This window comes from Rhinolophus ferrumequinum, chromosome 14 (assembly GCF_004115265.2).
Source record: "Rhinolophus ferrumequinum isolate MPI-CBG mRhiFer1 chromosome 14, mRhiFer1_v1.p, whole genome shotgun sequence".
Classification (NCBI taxonomy): domain Eukaryota; kingdom Metazoa; phylum Chordata; class Mammalia; order Chiroptera; family Rhinolophidae; genus Rhinolophus; species Rhinolophus ferrumequinum.
The window spans coordinates 1,926,566-1,944,564 of record NC_046297.1 but is presented as its reverse complement, the minus strand read 5'-3'; the positions used below and the strand labels follow the sequence as shown (position 1 = coordinate 1,944,564).

At 48.9% G+C, this 17,999-nt stretch overlaps 1 protein-coding gene across 4 annotated transcripts in view; it reads left to right on the top strand.

Annotated features, from left to right (window-relative positions):
• The window catches only part of WWP1 (WW domain containing E3 ubiquitin protein ligase 1), a 79,814-nt gene that overhangs the window by 47,625 nt on the left and 14,190 nt on the right, over nucleotides 1-17,999 (top strand). For all 4 annotated transcript variants that reach the window (XM_033126853.1, XM_033126856.1, XM_033126857.1 and 1 more), the window contains exons 10-20: nucleotides 2,896-2,991; nucleotides 4,460-4,634; nucleotides 6,661-6,715; nucleotides 6,803-6,887; nucleotides 6,972-7,100; nucleotides 8,766-8,841; nucleotides 8,948-9,019; nucleotides 10,693-10,781; nucleotides 13,850-14,009; nucleotides 16,468-16,601; nucleotides 16,693-16,833. In XM_033126853.1, the coding sequence (XP_032982744.1) occupies nucleotides 2,896-2,991; nucleotides 4,460-4,634; nucleotides 6,661-6,715; nucleotides 6,803-6,887; nucleotides 6,972-7,100; nucleotides 8,766-8,841; nucleotides 8,948-9,019; nucleotides 10,693-10,781; nucleotides 13,850-14,009; nucleotides 16,468-16,601; nucleotides 16,693-16,833 (1,212 nt within the window). The remainder of the gene's footprint in view (nucleotides 1-2,895; nucleotides 2,992-4,459; nucleotides 4,635-6,660; nucleotides 6,716-6,802; nucleotides 6,888-6,971; nucleotides 7,101-8,765; nucleotides 8,842-8,947; nucleotides 9,020-10,692; nucleotides 10,782-13,849; nucleotides 14,010-16,467; nucleotides 16,602-16,692; nucleotides 16,834-17,999) is intronic.

Sequence of the window (17,999 nt, the reverse complement as noted above, 5' to 3'; positions counted from 1 at the left end):
TTTGAGAAAGATCCATTCTGTTTAGAGCAAAACACTGAATTCTGGAAGTAATCTTTCATTTTTGGAAGAATTAAGAACCAGGAGCTAGCATAAGTGCTTACAGAATATTTGTTGAATGTTAAATTAGAAATATTTGCAATTAGGATAAAACTGGAAAAGTGCGTCATAGCCCTTTATACGGATGAAGCACTTGGTTCTTTTCTACCCAAAACCCAGACTATTGTCAATTGGGATTTTACCCTTCCCACTCAGGAGATTGGAAGTGTCTTCTATTTAAACACCCTCCACACCACCACCACTGAAAAAGACTACAAATACTGACATCTGTTTGTTCTCCAATGAAGCAGCCTCGTTCTGTCACCTTTCAGTTAATCCCATGGTCAGTGAATCGCACCCATGCACACAAAGCCCCACTCAGCTTTTCCGTGCCTGCTCATTAGACGCCCAAGACACGCCTCTGACATGCAAGACAGACAACCAAACGGCCTAGAAAATTCTGCATGAAAAAAACCGACTGTTTTAGTGTTCTTACAGGGATAAGAGTAGATATAATATAAGTTAAAGAAGGATGAGGTGTTATCACAGTGGAATACTTGAAGAACTATAAGCTCTTGGAAATCTAATTCAGTAAATTCAGTGGAAGACTTGGCCCAGAAAGTAGAATAAAAAGAAACTTATAAAATAACAGGAATTACATATGAATACTGGAGGACCAGTTCAGAAGATCTGATCTGAGAAGTTCTGGAAAGAGAGAAAATGGGAGGAAATCCTCAACAAAATAATAAATGTGAAGGACTTCGATTTTTCTTATTGAAAGGGCTCACCAAACCCCAGGATAATAAAGGAAAATAAATCTATATTAAGACACCCTATTGTGAAAATTTTAATACATGGGGGCCAAAGTAAAAAATCCTAAGTATTTCCAGAGGTTAAAGAAAGGGGGAAAAACAGGCCTTGTCCTCCTCGGAATGTATTTGACTTCTCAGAATCAGCACGAGCAGTTACGCGGCAACGGCCAGTGGCTTAAATGCTGAGGGACAGACAGTATCTCCAACCGCGGGTTCTGTGTGCAGCGTCACTGTTGAGTGTGTGCACAGACATCCTAGGTTTACACAAGTTTCCTGCCCGGGTCTTCTTCTTAGGAAGCTACCAGGACTCATGTTTCTCCAAAACGAGGTCCTGGAAGTGAAAGACCTGGCACCCAGGAAGTGGGGTCTGATGGAAGAGGCATGGAGGACGCCACTGTATGCCCGAGGCGGCAGGGAGTACCTGGAGTTAAATTAACAATAAGTACGTGGAAATGAGGAAATGGGAGGAAAGACATCTAGAGCAAGAAATCACGTTGTGCTCCATGGCCTGTCTGGGGGTTTCCACAGTCATAGAACTTGTATAAGGAAGGGCATGGCGTGTATGTGTGTGTGTATGTGTGTGTGTACATGGGTGTACGTGTACATGCGCGTGCATGTGCATAGGAAAGAGTCTAACAGCCTCAGCTTGTGCACCTTGTTTAGGGAGTAACTTTATGTGTGGGGTCATTGTGTAGAGAAAAAAATAATTAAAGGCCTGTCTAATCGAAAAATCAAAATCAGTTGAGTCCCTGTGTTTAAGAGGAAGACAGATATTTTCTAATTTTTCTACTTTCAAGTTGAAAAGAAGAATGTTAAATTCTGAAATACCAGGTTTTTATGTTTTTATGTTTGAAATATTTCTTTTAGACTATATTACGGAAAGGCTGGAGAGGAAGAAACAGGGATCACAGAGGAAGGAGAAAGTGAGAGTGGGCAAAATAAAAGATCGCAAGTCTTGGAGGTAGAACAGAAGAGGAGAAAGCTGGGATGTCTGCACACTTTCAGGCTTATCAGAAACAAGGGAGGGACAGATGTGTGCAGAGAAAACATAGAATCAGCATGGAGCAGTGATACCACACGCTTTTTTAAGGGGATGTCTGCTAAAATTTTTTAGATGTGCATGTTTGAAATTGCTGGAAAAAAGCTTTTTATGAAGATGGCACTAAAAGCGAAGAAGGAAGCCCCTGCCCCTCCCAGAGCTGAAGCCAAAGCAAAGGCTTTGAAGGCAAAGAAAGCAGTGCTGAAAGGGGTCCACAACCACAGAAAAAAAGATCCTCACGTCACCCACCTTCCCAAGACCCAGGCGGCTCCCAAGGCAGCCTAAATATCCTCAGAAAAGCGCCCCCAGGAGAAACAAGCATGACCACTGTGCCATTACCAAATTCCCTTGACTATCGTCGGCCGTGAGGAAGACAGAAGACGATGCCACACTGCTCACTGTGGGTGTCAGGGCCAGCAAGCTCCAGAGCCAACAGGCTGGGAAGAGGCTCTGTGACATCGACGGGCCGAGCTCAGCCCCTAATCGGGCCTGAGGGAGAGAGAAGGCATATGCGCCACTGGCTCCTGACGAGGACGCTTTGGATGTCGCCCACAAAACTGGGATCATCTAAGCTGAGTCCAGCTGGCTAATTCTGAATAAAACAGTTTTTTCACTGTGAAAAAAAGAAAAAAAATTGCAGGAAAAAATGGGTATTACTTCATTGACATTCTGTGCCTTGGGATTGGTATTAGGCTGAAAGTTCCTCTGCCCTCGATTCCATTTCTGTGTTCTGATGATGTGGCATTCTGTACATTAGAAACTTCAGAGAACGTTAGGTATTTTTCTGTCCTCCTCTGCCAACTGTACTTACTGAGTGTCCAGTAGTGTTAATGAAAAAGAAGTAACTGAGAACTTAAAAAACACTAGTAATTGAGAAACAACTTTGTAATATATATACACTGGTGTGTATATATATATGCTTTTAAAGTAAAAGTTTTCTGTAATTTTCCTGATTCTAAGAAGGAATCGTTTTTCAGATTGTCTTACATTTTTGCATCTTTATTAAAGGTGGGAGCAGAGGAAAGACCCTCACGGGAGAACGTATTACGTGGATCATAACACTCGGACGACCACGTGGGAGAGGCCACAACCGTTACCTCCAGGGTAATGTCGCAGCTTTGTGCGTCTTCAGTTGTGTTTTCTCAAACATGCGGTTTAAAAGTTTATTTAATGCAACATAAAATGATTCTTCTGTATATTGTTTCCTTGATTTGCTTTTGTGAATGCTGGATGTTCAGTAAATGAGAGTTGTTATATCTTGTATCTCTTTTACAGTTAGTCTGAAGGGCTTCCTCCAGACATTGTCAAACACTAGCATGAGTTACTGAGAGGAGTTGCAGAATTTTGGTCCATTTTCGGTCCTTGTTATTTTATTTAAAGGAATGAAAAGTATTTCTATGTGTGGTTCGCCATAGATAGTGACCTAAAACTATGTTATTCCATGAGATTTAATGATAGACATTAGACTGGTTCAAAGTTAGGATCTACAGAGATTGCCAGAAGTACAATTATATGTTATGGCTCAAATTATAGAAGGTTTTAAATGAATACAAGCGTTTCAGTTACATACTAAGTACAGTTCATGCTGATGGGCTGCCATCACAGGCCATTCACAGACTGGTCGTCGTCCTCCTTCGTTGTCTTAGCCTCCTAACTCTTTACACACTGCACTGATAGCTAGTTCTGCTGTACTTTCCATACTCTCCCCGAACGCTCCGCCTGTGCCAGGAACGCCTCACTATGTTCGCGACTTGGGACACCTGTCCTTCCACATGGGCCCTAAGGCCCACCATACAAAACGCAGCACCAGATGCTTCAAAGCCCAGAAAACTCAAGGCACGGAATGCTGCTTTTGTGAGATTATTGCTCAGAGAGCGTTGTATGCAGTAGTGAGCACACTTGATTTAAGGTGGACTCAGCCCTGGGAGCTGGGGGAATTCCGCGTGCTGGAGAAGTGGGGAAGGACGCTCGGTTGTGCGGGAGTCTGCAGCAAAGGCGGGACAGGATGAAGCGTGACACTTTGGGAATTGGAAGGTAGCTGAGTTGTCTCTAAAGGGGTCCCTGGAAGAGGGTAGGGGTGTTGAGACTGCATGGTGGATGGGCTCGTTTTTAGGCCGTACCCGAGAGCTGTGACAGATGGGATGGCGTGACCCCGTCTGCAGCTCAGGTCGGCAGCAGCTCAGCGGCAGGAGCTCAGTCACAAAGCTCTCGGCAGAGTTAACGCCTGAACCTGGGCAGTGGCCCCGGGCAGATTGCTGGTGTGCAGCGAGCATTCGGTAAATGCTGCCCCAAAAGGGCAGGCAGGGTGACACGGGGACTTTGGGTGTGTGGCCCGTTTGGGAGACATCCTTGGCTAGTGGTAGAATGGCACGTAGTTAGCTGAAATAAATAGCAAGTTACATGTTCATAGTTTCTCTGAAGAATACAATTTACATTCTTTTAAAGTTATTTCATCACGTCTTGCACTTGAATTTTAAATTATGTGCTTGTAGTATTGACTATACGCTTTCTCGTTTCTTACATGAAGAGAGTGCTGTCTGTTTACTTGTACTGTTCATTTCCTTCGCGGCAGCTGGGAAAGAAGAGTGGATGACCGCGGGCGGGTGTACTACGTGGACCACAACACCAGGACCACCACCTGGCAGCGGCCCACCGTGGAGTCCGTGCGCAACTTCGAGCAGTGGCAGTCGCAGCGCAGCCAGCTGCAGGGGGCCATGCAGCAGTTCAACCAGCGCTACCTCTACTCGGTAATGGCCAGCCAGCCACGTGCTGCTCTTACAGACCACTGTTACAGCCACTGTTACAGACCGCGGTGCAGAGGATGCGTCAGCTGTCTTGCATACATGTTAGTGTTTCTCACACACAGAAGCACTTCAAGTTTCTTTTTTTAATTCCAGTTTACAAACTCACATAACTTACATACTCAGTGTTTTGTCCGTACTGATAGTTCCATAACTGCAGTTTCTTAGTAAAACACTATGTCTCCCAATCCCAGTTCTCTATCTTTAACTTCATAATTTCGTCGGCGTTACATAAAACCAGTTACGTCCTGACTTGACTTACGGCCAGTCTTGGCGTAGTCTAGCTATTCTGATTCCCACCCCACATTCTTAGAAGGAGCCCTTGGCTGTCTTTTGGCCCACCAAAGAGATTCTGGGATTGGAGATGGTTTTGTCCAAAACGTCTAATGGTACATGGAGATTGGACCTGTTGGTGATTTATTTATTGCCATAAGCAAACATCCACAAAAAGCAGGGGGAAAAACCCCCAAAACCCTTGTTAAATGGGTTTGATCATAGGAAATAGAAAATACAAGTACTGGGCATCATAGACAGTGTTTGGAGGCAACTTAAACCCAGCACACAGAGAGGTGAATAGACAGAAAGGAGGTAGGAAAGACACGAAAAGAAAGCTTGAATAACCCTTCAGAGCCCGGCCTCAGGCTGGCTCTGTGGACTCCACTTTCGTCAGCGGTTAAGTAGTGAGCTCTGTGACCCGCTCCCCTGGTTATCTGTAGCCAGCAGACAGGGAGTGGGCAGCCCAGCTTGCATAGTATCTCCTGCTGCCACTGATTCTGGTTCTTTGGTAACTTGTACAGAATTCTGTGGGGAGGTGCCATTGTTCAGCTGCGTGTCTGGAGTAAGCCAGAAGTTATGTACTGTGCACGCTTATTTTTGGTTGGACTTGGTCGTGTGCGTGAAAACCTTGTGGAAATGGCAGGAGTAGGGCAGGGAGTCAGAGTGCTCTCCTGCATAGCCTAACCGGGCTGCAGCTCAGTTTTCTAAACACAGAACCAGCTCTGCGGCGAGGGTCCAGGCGCATCCTGCGCTGGCTCAGCAGGGCCGTTGGACCCAGGCTCACTCGTGCAGCTGCCACCTCCTGGGCCCACCTCCCAGGGTAGGCAAGAACTGGAAAGGGACTTGGAAAGGAAATAGCTTTTTTCTAGCAAGCCCTTGCCCTGTTACTTGGGAAGGGAGGCCCTCACCAGGGACTTCTGCCCAAACCTCCTTGTGCAGAATGTTCATCCTGCTGGGCCAGCTGCATGGAGGCTGGGGATGGAATACTGTCGGGTGGACGCATGGCTGCCCCCCGCAGCCCGGTGGCTTGGCTGTCAGGCAAGGAGGACTGGGAAGTGTGTAGTCGTACACGCCACAGTACGTGTCCACCAAGGTGCATCTGCTTTATCATTAAGAATTGATTGCTCGAGTCATGGTTTTTACAGTTGCCACTCTTTTCAAATTAATGGTGGAGTGCTTACGTTTTCTTCAGAATCTTATTTCTGGATTGTAATAATGTGTAGGCATAACAGTTTTTTATGTATGAATATATAAAAGATTCTGATATCAAGGTGAAAGTTTGTATAATGATGCTGGCATTTAATATTGGCTTTATTAATAGGCATTTATTTTAAGAAGAACTATGATAATTGTTCTATTTTTAAATGAATAATGTTTCCTCATTTAAGCACTGTGGTTTTCTCTGTGCTCTCCTGCCACCCCACCACACGCCTGCAGATTATTAGGGGAGGGCTACGAGTTTAAAATATTGATGTCAAATATTGTCTCTACATCATTTTAGAAAACTAATAATCAAGTGATCGACTCCTCTTAACTCACGACATTTTTAGGACTTAGTGTCTTGAGATTACTATATTCACATTCCTTCATTACACTTTTTAGAAAATAACTGTAACGTGATTCTGCTAAGTGTTTAGTTTATCTCTGCTTTTATATTAAGGCACTGCTCTCTCTCCCCCACCCTTTCTCTAATCAGGCCTCGATGTTAGCTGCAGAGAATGACCCGTACGGGCCTTTGCCACCAGGCTGGGGTGAGTGACAGCATTGCTGGAAGAATATACGAAAGGTGTATACATAGCACAGTTAGTAAATCCATGCATGCTCACTCTGTTTTTTAGAGAAAAGAGTAGATTCAACAGACAGAGTCTACTTCGTGAATCATAACACAAAAACCACCCAGTGGGAAGATCCCAGAACTCAAGGGTAAGTATGTGTGTCAAGTAAACCTGTCCGGATGTTCTCGGCACCTGGAAAATGTTCCCCTTCTGATGCCCCTTTGTCTGCCAGCTTACAGAATGAAGAACCGCTGCCCGAAGGCTGGGAAATCAGGTACACCCGGGAAGGTGTCAGGTACTTTGTCGATCACAACACGAGGACCACGACATTCAAGGACCCTCGCAACGGGAAGTCGTCTGTGTGAGTGAAAGCCTGAGTTAGAGCATGAGGTTTAGCCGCGAATGTAGCCGCAGCGTGTACTTTGGGATCAAGAAAAGCCATCAGCGCAGTCCCCCAGTAACCTGTCTGTGCTCCACCTTGTTATGGAGCAGATCTGGCCTGTCGCTCCGTAACCATAACCATCGCAAGCACTTACATCCTGACTCCAGTGTGCGAAGGCTCAGTGTATCTTCCAGCAGCTCCTGGAGGAGGATATTATTAGTTTCCCTTTTCTAAGTGCAGAAATAGCCTAGAGAGCGTGACTAAGTGCAGAAGCAGACAGCGAGACGTGGAGCCGCTGTCACACAGGGCAGGCTGTCGCCGCCTGTGCCCGACAGGCCCCAGAGCTGCGGTGGGACTCTTCCCCCATGAAGAGATCTCTGAGGCACTGGCCGCTCTGTCCTTCACCCGCACGCCTCCCAGTGACGGTGGGGATGCAGTCGTAAAGGGCCTTTGGCCTCTTCCTGCCGTCACCCCCCTGCCAGCTCCACCTGCCCTCCCAGCCCTGTGGCTGACCTGCCGTTGTTCTTGTCGGGGCCTGTCCCACCTCATCGCTCCAGCAGTGATCAGCTCCTATCCTCCATGGTCAGTTTTTATTTCTCTACTAAATTATTCTCCTCAGCTGTTATTTCTCCTAGAGCAGGGGTGTCCAAACTTTTTTCAGCGTTTTTTACCAAGGGCCATATGCGGTAAAACACACAAACAGCCGGGCCACTCACTCGCGGTGAAGTACGTATTGCCTCACCTGGTTTATTTAAGTAAACTAAATATATTTTTGGAATTTGCTGCGGGCCACCCGCCGTGCTTTGTTCAGGCGTTCCACTGTCTGCGACCCCCACTTGCCGCCCTCACGCATGCACCCCTCCTGTCCTTCCGTACAGCCTGTGCCTTTCCTTTCTGAGGAGCAGGAGTGGTGAGCCGTCACCCCTAGAAACACATTGCGTGTGTGTCTCCTTCACTAGTACTGAGCTCCACAGAAACAGTCCTTTCATCTGTTGCCCTAACAGATAACGTTCTCTCTGCCCAGGAGCGTGCCAGGGACATGCCACGCATGCCTGAGCATTTGGTGAATGAATTAACTTCACCCTGACAGCACGACAGCGTTTCCCCTCCATTCACAAGGGTCCCCGAGACTGAAAGTCTCTGTGAGCAGGAGACCTGGACCATGCCCACGGGCAGCTGCCCACGTGCCGCCCACTCGGCCTCTTCCTTGCTGACCAGCTGGGTTGTGTGACCCGGCCGCCACTTGTGCCTAGGGATTCAATGTTGCTTTGCTTACTGTCCCCAGTACCATTGTTTGTTTTAGCTTAGGTTCAAGATGGGGTAGACTCCCTTCTCTGTCTCTTCTGTCTGGAGCCTCTGTCCTCCCTAGGCTTAAGGATCGTCAAAGGTTTACTTTGACACGGTCAGTACTGGACTTTCATATTTCTCGTCTCTTCTTTACAGAAGCCCTGCCCATAGCAGCGTCTCCTCCTATGGTGTCGTGTCCTCACTGCTCGTGCTTCTCAGGCCAGCACATGACTGGCTCCCCGCACGTGACTGTCCTGTGGCCGTCAGTCGCACTCTGGGACACTCCAGTGCCATACCGAGGAGTAAATATCCAACTTGACCGTGAACTAACGCATGGTTTGTTCTATTTTTCTGTAGAACTAAAGGTGGTCCGCAAATTGCTTACGAGCGCAGCTTCAGATGGAAACTTGCTCACTTCCGTTACTTGTGCCAGGTACTAAGTGGTAAATAAGTCTTCCTTTCATAGCCATTTAGACTTGTCTTCACACAGTCAGTCGACTACAGCTCACGTGATGTTTCCACGTTACTTTTGTCTCTAGTCCAACGCGCTGCCCAGTCATGTGAAAATCAACGCGTCCCGGCAGACACTGTTTGAAGACTCCTTCCAGCAGGTGAGTGGGTTTTATCAGCTTAACACAGCTCGACTGTGTCACTTAGCGGGAGTGAGGGCTGTAGAAATCCCAGCCACTCAGGAGGCAGCTGTAACCAGACCCCCTTCCCAAGTGCCCGTTGTAATAGTGGTCGTAAGGAAGCCGTCACGCACGGTGAGTGCTCTCTGCTGGCCCTGGGCACCCCCGTCCTCATTTCCTTTGACTCCCCCCACAGCAGCCATTTGAGGTAGCTCCTGTCATGTCTCCACCTCACGAGCAGATGTGCTGAGGCTGAGATACAGTCATTCTACTGCGAGCCAGACTGTTGATATAAAGCTTCAGCAGCTTCTGGAACAAACTGACACATTCTGACACTCACTTTGCCAAAACTACCAACTCGAACAAACGTCTTGATAATACCACCAAGTTGAAATTAAATTGGTATGCACGCTACCCATTTATGTATTCTCGAATAACCCTGGTGGTCCCTGGTTAAGTGTCACCATCAGAGCAACACCGTCGGAGTAGCCGGTGACATGGCGGTTTCTCTGGCCTCCCTCACGGCCCCTGCAGCCTCTTTGGTACTAGCTTCTTTCTGGTAAACTGGCGGCCACCTGGCGTCCCTCGTCTGTGTCGCTGGCTGGAGACTAAGCTCCAGCCGCTCCCTGAGAACAGTGAGTGACGTGCCCCCGGGCCTGCCACACGTGCACAGTCTAGACTGTCGGGCCTTCTTGGTGAGGGAGTGGGGAAGTCCTGTCCGTCCTGGGAGCATGACGGGGGGCCAGGGCCTGTGGGGGCACTCCCATGTGCGGCCTGCTCAACACCACCAACCAGTCGCCTTTGGGCAAGACATCACACAGCTACTGTCAAGGCTTTTCTTGGTTTGAATGACCAAATTCGTAGCAAAGGAAGTAAGTCAGATGGGTCAGCTTGGTGCAGCACTGCCTGAGCATTATTTTAGGGAGCAAGCATCTAAATTCATGGTGGACTTGACTTAGCTCCGCACTCTGCCGTGGGAGAGCCGCGTCTGTCCCACACGCCTGCCTGGGCGGTGGAGGCCCACGCGTGCCGGTCTCGGCTCGGGCTCCGATACACGTGGGCGGAAGGAATTCATTTTTACCCCAATCTGAAACCTGGTTTACTGGTAACCGCATGAAGCCATTAGGATTATGGAGACAAGGACCCAGGTATTGCCTTCCGATGTACCGTGTGACATCTAAATTCACGTCTCAGAAATGACTCCTTGTTGGAGTGCTAAGAAGTGCACTGTGTGGCGTAAACAGGGCCCACAGCAAAACTCTAGGCCTCTCACTAAGTGCTGCTAGGCAGAAAGAGGACACGTCACCTTTCACGGGATTTTGTAAAACTGGGGGAGTGCACGGGAGGGACTCTTCCCTCACCTTGAGCGTCTGTGCCCGACTCTTCCTCTCCTGCCACTGAACCGAGGTGGGACCACCTTTTAGTGCGAGAAGAGGGGGAGAGAGGACGTGACATTTCGAGAAAGCTTTTACATAAGAGCGTCCTGACCGTTTGTGGAACAAATCCATGGGTCTCTAGAGTCATGAAAGGCATTGTTACATGAGATGAGAAAATGTCTAATTTTGAAAATACATGAAATTTAACTTGAATTGTTTTTGGAAGAAACTTGTGTTGTATATGAGTGTTTAAATATCCATGTTTCTGTTTTTAATTAGATTATGGCATTAAAACCCTATGACTTGAGGAGGCGATTGTATGTAATATTTAGAGGAGAAGAAGGACTTGATTACGGTGGTTTAGCAAGGTAAACTACAAGACATGTCTGTTTTGAAATAGTGTCTCTCCGTTGTATGCAGTGGATGTGTTCTTGAAAAGATAGATTTTCTAATAGCAATCCAGGATTAATTTTAAAAACAAAAATAGTCACACCATTCTAGAGGTGACCATTCTTACTACTCTTTTCGTTAACCTATACATTTTCTCTGCACATTCTTAAATTTGTATGTAAGTGTGATATATATAGTACGTGTTTGCTATGTTTTAAAGAGAATTGATTGTATAGTGTGCACAATATAGCAAGTGGATTTTGTTATTTTATATATCATGGACATCTTTCCACATCATGTATGGAGCTAAAACTTTTTATTTAATGGCTGCACAGTATTCCATTATATGCAGATATTATAATAATGGATCAGCATGTATAAAGTTATTTCTTATTTTGCTATTATAACAAGTGTATGTCGGTTTTATGTTTGTGTTTTAATCTAGTTTGAGTTATTTTGAATGTAAAGTTTTCTACATTCACTAAATATATTGTTCACAGTAGACACTTGTGAAGATATGAGTGGGAAATCTTTTAATATTTTTCCTCCCTCAATTTGCCGAAACCTAATTTGACAATAATTTGTTTTTTAGCAAAATACTTTCATTAAATCTTTCCAAAGAATTAAACTTGCTTTTCATAGAAACAACTCTTTTTGAACTCGTATTTCACAGGTGTACAGAATTACAAAATCACAATTTTAGTATAACTGGCAAAAAGATGTGGGATCAGGCACAAGTGGTGGGAGAGTGTATGTGGGACTGTCAGAGTTTTGGGTGTATCAGCATGTTTTCTCATCGGAAACATTGTTCAGAAAAGAAGCACTACCTATCACAATAACTGTTTATATGACATCTATTGTGATTTATCTCAATTTCAGAAATGTGCAGACTTTAAAAAGAACAGTACATCTTAGAAATGAAATAACGGTGTTGTTTTTACAGTGTCTGGCTTTGCAACGTTCCCATTCTTGTCTGAACCCTTATTTTCCTCAGCGCGTTTGGTTTACTTTTATATTTTGACGGTTTTAATGCATATAGTCTGTTCTTCCATACCATAATTTTCTTACTCCCAAATTCTTTGATTTGTGTACTGGTTTGGGTTTATTCAGGAACTCACAAGGGTGAAATATTCCTGCAGGTTTGCATGTTTAAGAATGTTTTCCATTGCTTTTGCACATAAGCAGCAACTTGACCGGATGTTAGTTTCTGCACAGGCGCCCTGTGGACGTGGTTTCCTGTCCTCTTGTAGCGACTCAGCGCTGGGCAGTGCAGCCCGGCCACGTGGGCAGCGTTTTCCTCTGGGCACCCACGCAGGCCTTTTCCTTGAAGCTCACTAAGTTCATTGTTGCTTGTCTTACACGTATTCTAGGAGCACAGTAAGATCTTCCATAATTGACAGGAAATTTTCTTCTGTTGTGTCTGAATGTTTTTTCTGTTCCGTTTGTTCCATTTTTCTTCAGGAATGTCAGTCATGGGTACGTGGAATCTCCTTTGTCAGCCTTACATGTCTCATCTTTTTTCTGATCTTCTTCACCTCTGCGCTGTTTACCTTTTGCTGTTCCTAATGTGATTTTTCTTCATTAGTGGTTTTCCTGTGTTCTTCACTTTCTTCTCTGGCCTCTGCTAGCTCTTTTGCTGTCCCAGGTTTTTCAGCCACTGTGTCTGGTTCGTTGAGAGTACAGAAAAGGGTGCTGTCCGCCTCTTGCGAGTTGGAGTGTTCCCTTCTTTCTGCTGTGTCAGGGTACAGGTTAGATGCCACATGGCAGTCGTTCTTCTGTGGATGGACTTAGTTTTCTCTAGGCTTCTGCTTGCTGACACTGACCTGCAGCAACTGGAAATTTTATTTCTAGTTTTGTGTGTCTGAACACAGTTCTCACTTCCCCTCATCCCCCAGGACTGGATTTAGGGTTAGGAATAGGTACTTATTTCTTAGTAGCTTTTGTTTGGGTACTCCCTTCTCTACCCTTCAGGCATTTCCCAGATTGTGTTTTAAAATCTTTAGAAAAACATTTGTAAACAGGCCAGATCTAGTCTGTATAGTGGTGGCCCTCATTTTGATTTCAATGTTTTTTAAATTACTTAACAACATTAAGGAAAATTAGTGATTATGCCTAAGAATTGAGATTTCTGGCTTCTTTTGAAAAACATGAGATCCACATTCCCGTCTTCTCACGTGGCCTCCAGTGGCCGAATGAGAGGAGCCGCTCCCCTCAGGGGTGTGGAGGCTCTGCAATCCCCCGCCAGCAGCGCTGTCCTGTAAGTACTGGGGCTGTGCCCAGAAGTCATTTCCCATTAAAGCTGATGTTTGTCGGAGATGCGGAGGACGGGGGCTACGGTGAGGAGAGCGCGAGGCCCCTGATGAGAGGGGATCGCTGGCTGCCGCGGCCTGAGTTTGCCGTCCTGCTTCAGGAGAAGTTGGGTTTAAGAGTCTTGCAAATCGAGCTTATTTTGTAATATAAATTATTTGTCTTTTCTCTAATTAGATTTCATACATTGATTTCTACAAATGAGACAAATAGGTGGTAGTAAGTTAGAGAATGTTCATAGCCTTTAAAGATCGCACCTTTTTAACTTCAGTTCCATTTTTAATGCGTTGGCAGTAGAATGACAACTTTACAGCAGCAGCGGTGTGTATCTTAGTGCCACCAGCTCCTATTGCGTGTCAGCCCTGCAATACCTACGAGAGTGATGGGTGCGAAGACGGGGCTTTGGCTTTGAGGAGCTTCTTTCTGGTGGGCGGGGCAGGTCATCTGCAGACGCTGCGTGTGAGGCTGGTTAATGATACAGATGATACGCTGGCAGTCAGTTGTGGAGGTGGGATGGCGCTGAGCCCAACTTGAAAGAACGTGGGCTCTCCAGGCTGCTTTGGACGTAGGCAGCACGCAGCGGAAGTCCCCAGACAGGCGGGCGTGTTAGGTGTGGGGCCTCCGGCTCATACCGGCAACGCAGGAACTAACTGGCAGGTCACCTTGCGTAGTTATGGTCTGTTTTTAAATTCATGTATATGTGGATGCTAAAAAGTAACCTTGACTTATTTTCTTGCAGAGAGTGGTTTTTCTTGCTCTCACATGAAGTGTTGAACCCCATGTACTGCCTGTTCGAGTATGCTGGCAAGAACAACTACTGTCTGCAGATAAACCCCGCGTCCACCATCAACCCAGACCACCTTTCCTACTTCTGCTTCATCGGTCGCTTTATTGCTATGGTGAGCCCTGCCTTGCCGTGTCATTCATTTCAACTTTGCTCATTTCGGACGTTTTCTAGAGAGGGGCTTGGTTGTGCCTGTTCATAATCACGCAGGGATCTTGTAGAACAACGTCCCAGGCAGAGGAGACAGTGAGGCAGAGCCTCCCAGGCAGGAGGACATCCTGGACTGAAAGCATCCTGGCTGGCGCCGTGTAGGAGCGTGGATGGGCTGGGAGGGGGGCCTTCGGCAGCTCACGGGAGGAAGGGGAGGGGAGACCAGGGCGGGGACAGGATCTGAGTGACACGACCTGACTGGAATTTGATTGCGCTTTCGTTGCTGCTTGAAGAAGAGACTCATTGGGACAGAGGAAGGCCGTGTGCCGCGGTCCGGGCACAGGCAGGGACTCGGGGTGCCCTGGTCCAGGTGACAGGAGTCTGGGTGCTCTGCAATGAGAGTACACAGCGTCTCCTGATGGTTTGGATGCCAGCTGAGGGGAGAGTGTGGTGCCGATGCAGGCCTGTGCGGCTGGTTGCACTTGCCATTTCCTGCAACTGGTGGCCGGGTTATGGCAAGAGCAGATTTGGGTCTGGGGGAATCCAGCCTCTGGGTGGGGTCTGTGAAGTTTCAGCTCCCTGTAGTCCCCACAGTGGGAGGTGGACGAGCTGGCGATGAGGGCGTAACTGTCAGGCCGTGTGCTCGCTCCAGGAGCAGTGTGCACAGCCGACACTCGTTCGGCGAGGAGGTGACCGGAAACCAGCAGAAGAGCTGGGGACAGGGAGGCAGACAGTCTGCTAAGAATGCTTCTCAGAGGACGAAGGAAGAAGGAAGGACTGATAACTGTGTCCCAGGCTGAGAGGCTGAGCAGGGACATCGGGTGTGGCCAGGTGATGGGCATTCAGGAGTGGGAGAGGAATGACCGAGGGCGTGACATCACGGGAGCTGTGTGGGTCCTGAGAAAGTGGGCAGTGACGGAGCAGAGAGTGGGAGGGGACTGTGACGGTAAGTGTAGTGGGACAGTGGGACAGCTCCGTATGGGGCACAGGAAGTAGGAGACAGGGACAGCTCTGTGTGGGGCACAGGAAGTGGACAGGGATAGCTCAGTGTGGGGCACAGGAAGTAGGGGACGGGGACAGCTCCATGTGGGGCACAGGAAGTGGACAGGGATAGCTCAGTGTGGGGCACAGGAAGTCGGGGACGGGGACAGCTCCGTGTAGGGCACAGGAAGTAGGGGACGGGGACAGCTCCGTGTGGGGCACAGGAAGTAGGAAGCTGGTGTGCCATCGGGCCTGCGGATCCCCGTGCTAGTTGTGAGCACATGGGGACACAGAAGTCCTCGGTGATGGCTGGTTTCCTGGGTGACGGGGGACAGGCCGCACCGGGCCCCTGGAGGCTGCTGGTCGTGGACCAGCCAGCGTGGATGTGTGCACATTCTAGCACGTTCTCCCACCCGGGCGCAGGCGGTGAGCTGGATGTCGCTGGGCTTGGGATTTTGCCAGAAGCAGGGTCTGAAGGTGTCAGGATAATGTGACGCCGGGCAGTGGGATGTGCACGGAGGAGGCAGAGAAAGGAGTGAGGGGCGAGAGCGGTGGCGGTGCCGCCGCGGGCGGAAGTGGCCGGCGCACAGGAGGGGGCGCTGCTCCCGGCGCTTGGACACTGACCCCGGGACGGAAGGCCCCTGCGGTGGTGGTGGTGCTGAGAAAGACGGGGACGCGGCCCAGGCAGCGCCGTGCGTGGGCGTGGACGGCTCCGGCCGGACACTGGGTGGGAGAGGAGCCCAGGGCTGTGGGGTGAGGGAGCCTCCAGCGAGCTGCAGGGCCGGCGGGGGTCGGCAGTGAGGAGCAACCCGCCCCCTCCCGGGCCTGGTGACGGGGGACGGAGGAGCAGCACCCCTCGAGAGGACTGGACGGGAAGCCGAGTCCTTAGAGGAACGGCAGGTTTTTGGTAAGGGCGCGACAGGATCTTTAAAGGGACAGTTGAGGGTCTGGGGCTTCGCCATGGCCGGGTCCTGTGCCTCAGCCACGGGGCACAGCAGAGGTGTTTGGGGGGGTTTCGGGACATGGGGGGAGTGAGAGGACCGGATATCTGGGTGGATAGGCCACGGGGCTGAGGGTTGGGCAACTGAGGGGCCGTGCTTGGCTGTTGCCATAGCGAAGGCAGGACCGACCGTCAGCCGGGGAGTCTCCTGGGCAACTGGGGGGTGAGGAAGCCCAGCGCTGGGTGAACTTAGCTGACAGTCTGTGGGGGGGTTAGGAAAGCTGCTTCGTCGTCCTCTTACTTAGGGACAGGCCAGGTGCCGCTGAGTGTCTGACCTCAGTTAGCTGCTTTGTTTCGTTTGCTTTTCTGTTGTAGTGTCGTGATTTACCCTGGTTTCTGACGTGCGTGTTTGTGCCCTAAAGCCTCACGGTTTCCCCGCTTCCCTGTGCTCAGTAGGAAGGTGATTCCGTAAGTGAAGTACAACCTGTCGTTTCCTTGGCAGGCGCTTTTCCACGGGAAGTTCATTGACACCGGCTTCTCGTTGCCGTTCTACAAGCGGATGCTGAGTAAGAAACTGACCATCAAGGACCTGGAGTCCATCGACACCGAGTTTTATAACTCGCTCATCTGGATAAGGTTTGCAGGCTTGTCCTGGTTCCAGGGAGGCGTTTTCTGGAAGCAGCTCATGCACCTAGTTAAGTAGTGTATACACAATTTTGTCACGCAGAGACAACAACATTGAAGAGTGTGGCTTAGAAATGTACTTTTCTGTTGACATGGAGATTTTGGGAAAAGTGACTTCGCACGACCTGAAGTTGGGAGGTGCCAACATCCTGGTGACGGAGGAGAACAAGGACGAGTACATCGGGTGGGTGACGTGCTGCCTGCTGACCTGTCTGCTCCCTTAGCCTCATGCCTGCGGGGCTCCCCTGGGAAGAGCTTTCTGCCTGTCCCTGTCACCCACGCTTTCTAGCCCCCTTGTCTCCTCAGCGTGCCCGTCTGTGAACAGGCCCCACAGTACTCGTCCTCTTGCTCTGCCGTGCACGTTTTCTTCTCAGCGGTGCCTGTTTGCGTCCTCTGTGCACCAAACAGCACAGGAGCAGAGCGCGGCCCGCAGCACGGGGGCAGGCCCCCCACAGCCCCTCAGGCCGTTCTCCCAAACCCACGCACCCACGCCCTCCTGATTTGCGTCACTTCTCCTTTAATGACGCTTCTCTGACTCTCCTGCTAAACGTGGACGTTTGTCCCCTTACTCAGCTGCTGCCATGGCGTCAGTTCTTTGTTACAGTAACGTCTGAACTTCAGGAATAATTTCCATTTGCCAGCCAGGTAAATCCAGACTCCAGGAAAGAGCAGACGACACATAGTTTAGGCTGAGCCACGTACAGTCTATGACCTGTTCTCCGCGGTCAGCATTCAACAGCACAGCCGGATGTGAGGGCAGGTGTGGCTGTTCCCGCAGAACCACTCACTGGCCACTGAACTTGGATTTCGTGTGATTTTCAAATCGTGGAATAGTAGTATTATTTTCAACCATTTTTTGAAAACTGTAAAGCATATTCTCAGCTCGCACGCCATAGAGAAAACAGGCCAATTTGCGCACTCCTGACCCATGTCACCCGTGTGAAATCTAATGTGTCACAATCAGGTTGCTCACGTTTTCTACCTGTTGCCTCTTCCGGACCTGTTTACTACTGGTCCTTCCTTTTCACCCTCCTTTTAGACTTGGGTTCTCAGTGTCATCTTTGTCTCTTCCTTTCAGATTGTCTGTCTGTCTGTAATTCTTTCCTAGTGGGACCCTGTGACGCACTGTCAGCTTGCTCTCACCAGGGTCTCAGGGGGCTGGCTCTTCCCTCAGCGCTTGCTCAGTGGCAGTGTGTCCAATCTGTGTCATTCTGGTTCTGTCCAGCTCGGGCCACTGCAAACAAGGCAGCTTTGTGTGTGCGGGTAGATGTCTCAGAGGCCACAGCCGCAGTCCTCTGTCCCCCTTTGCGCTAACGGTAGCACTGTTTTAAAACATCTTCCCCGCATAGA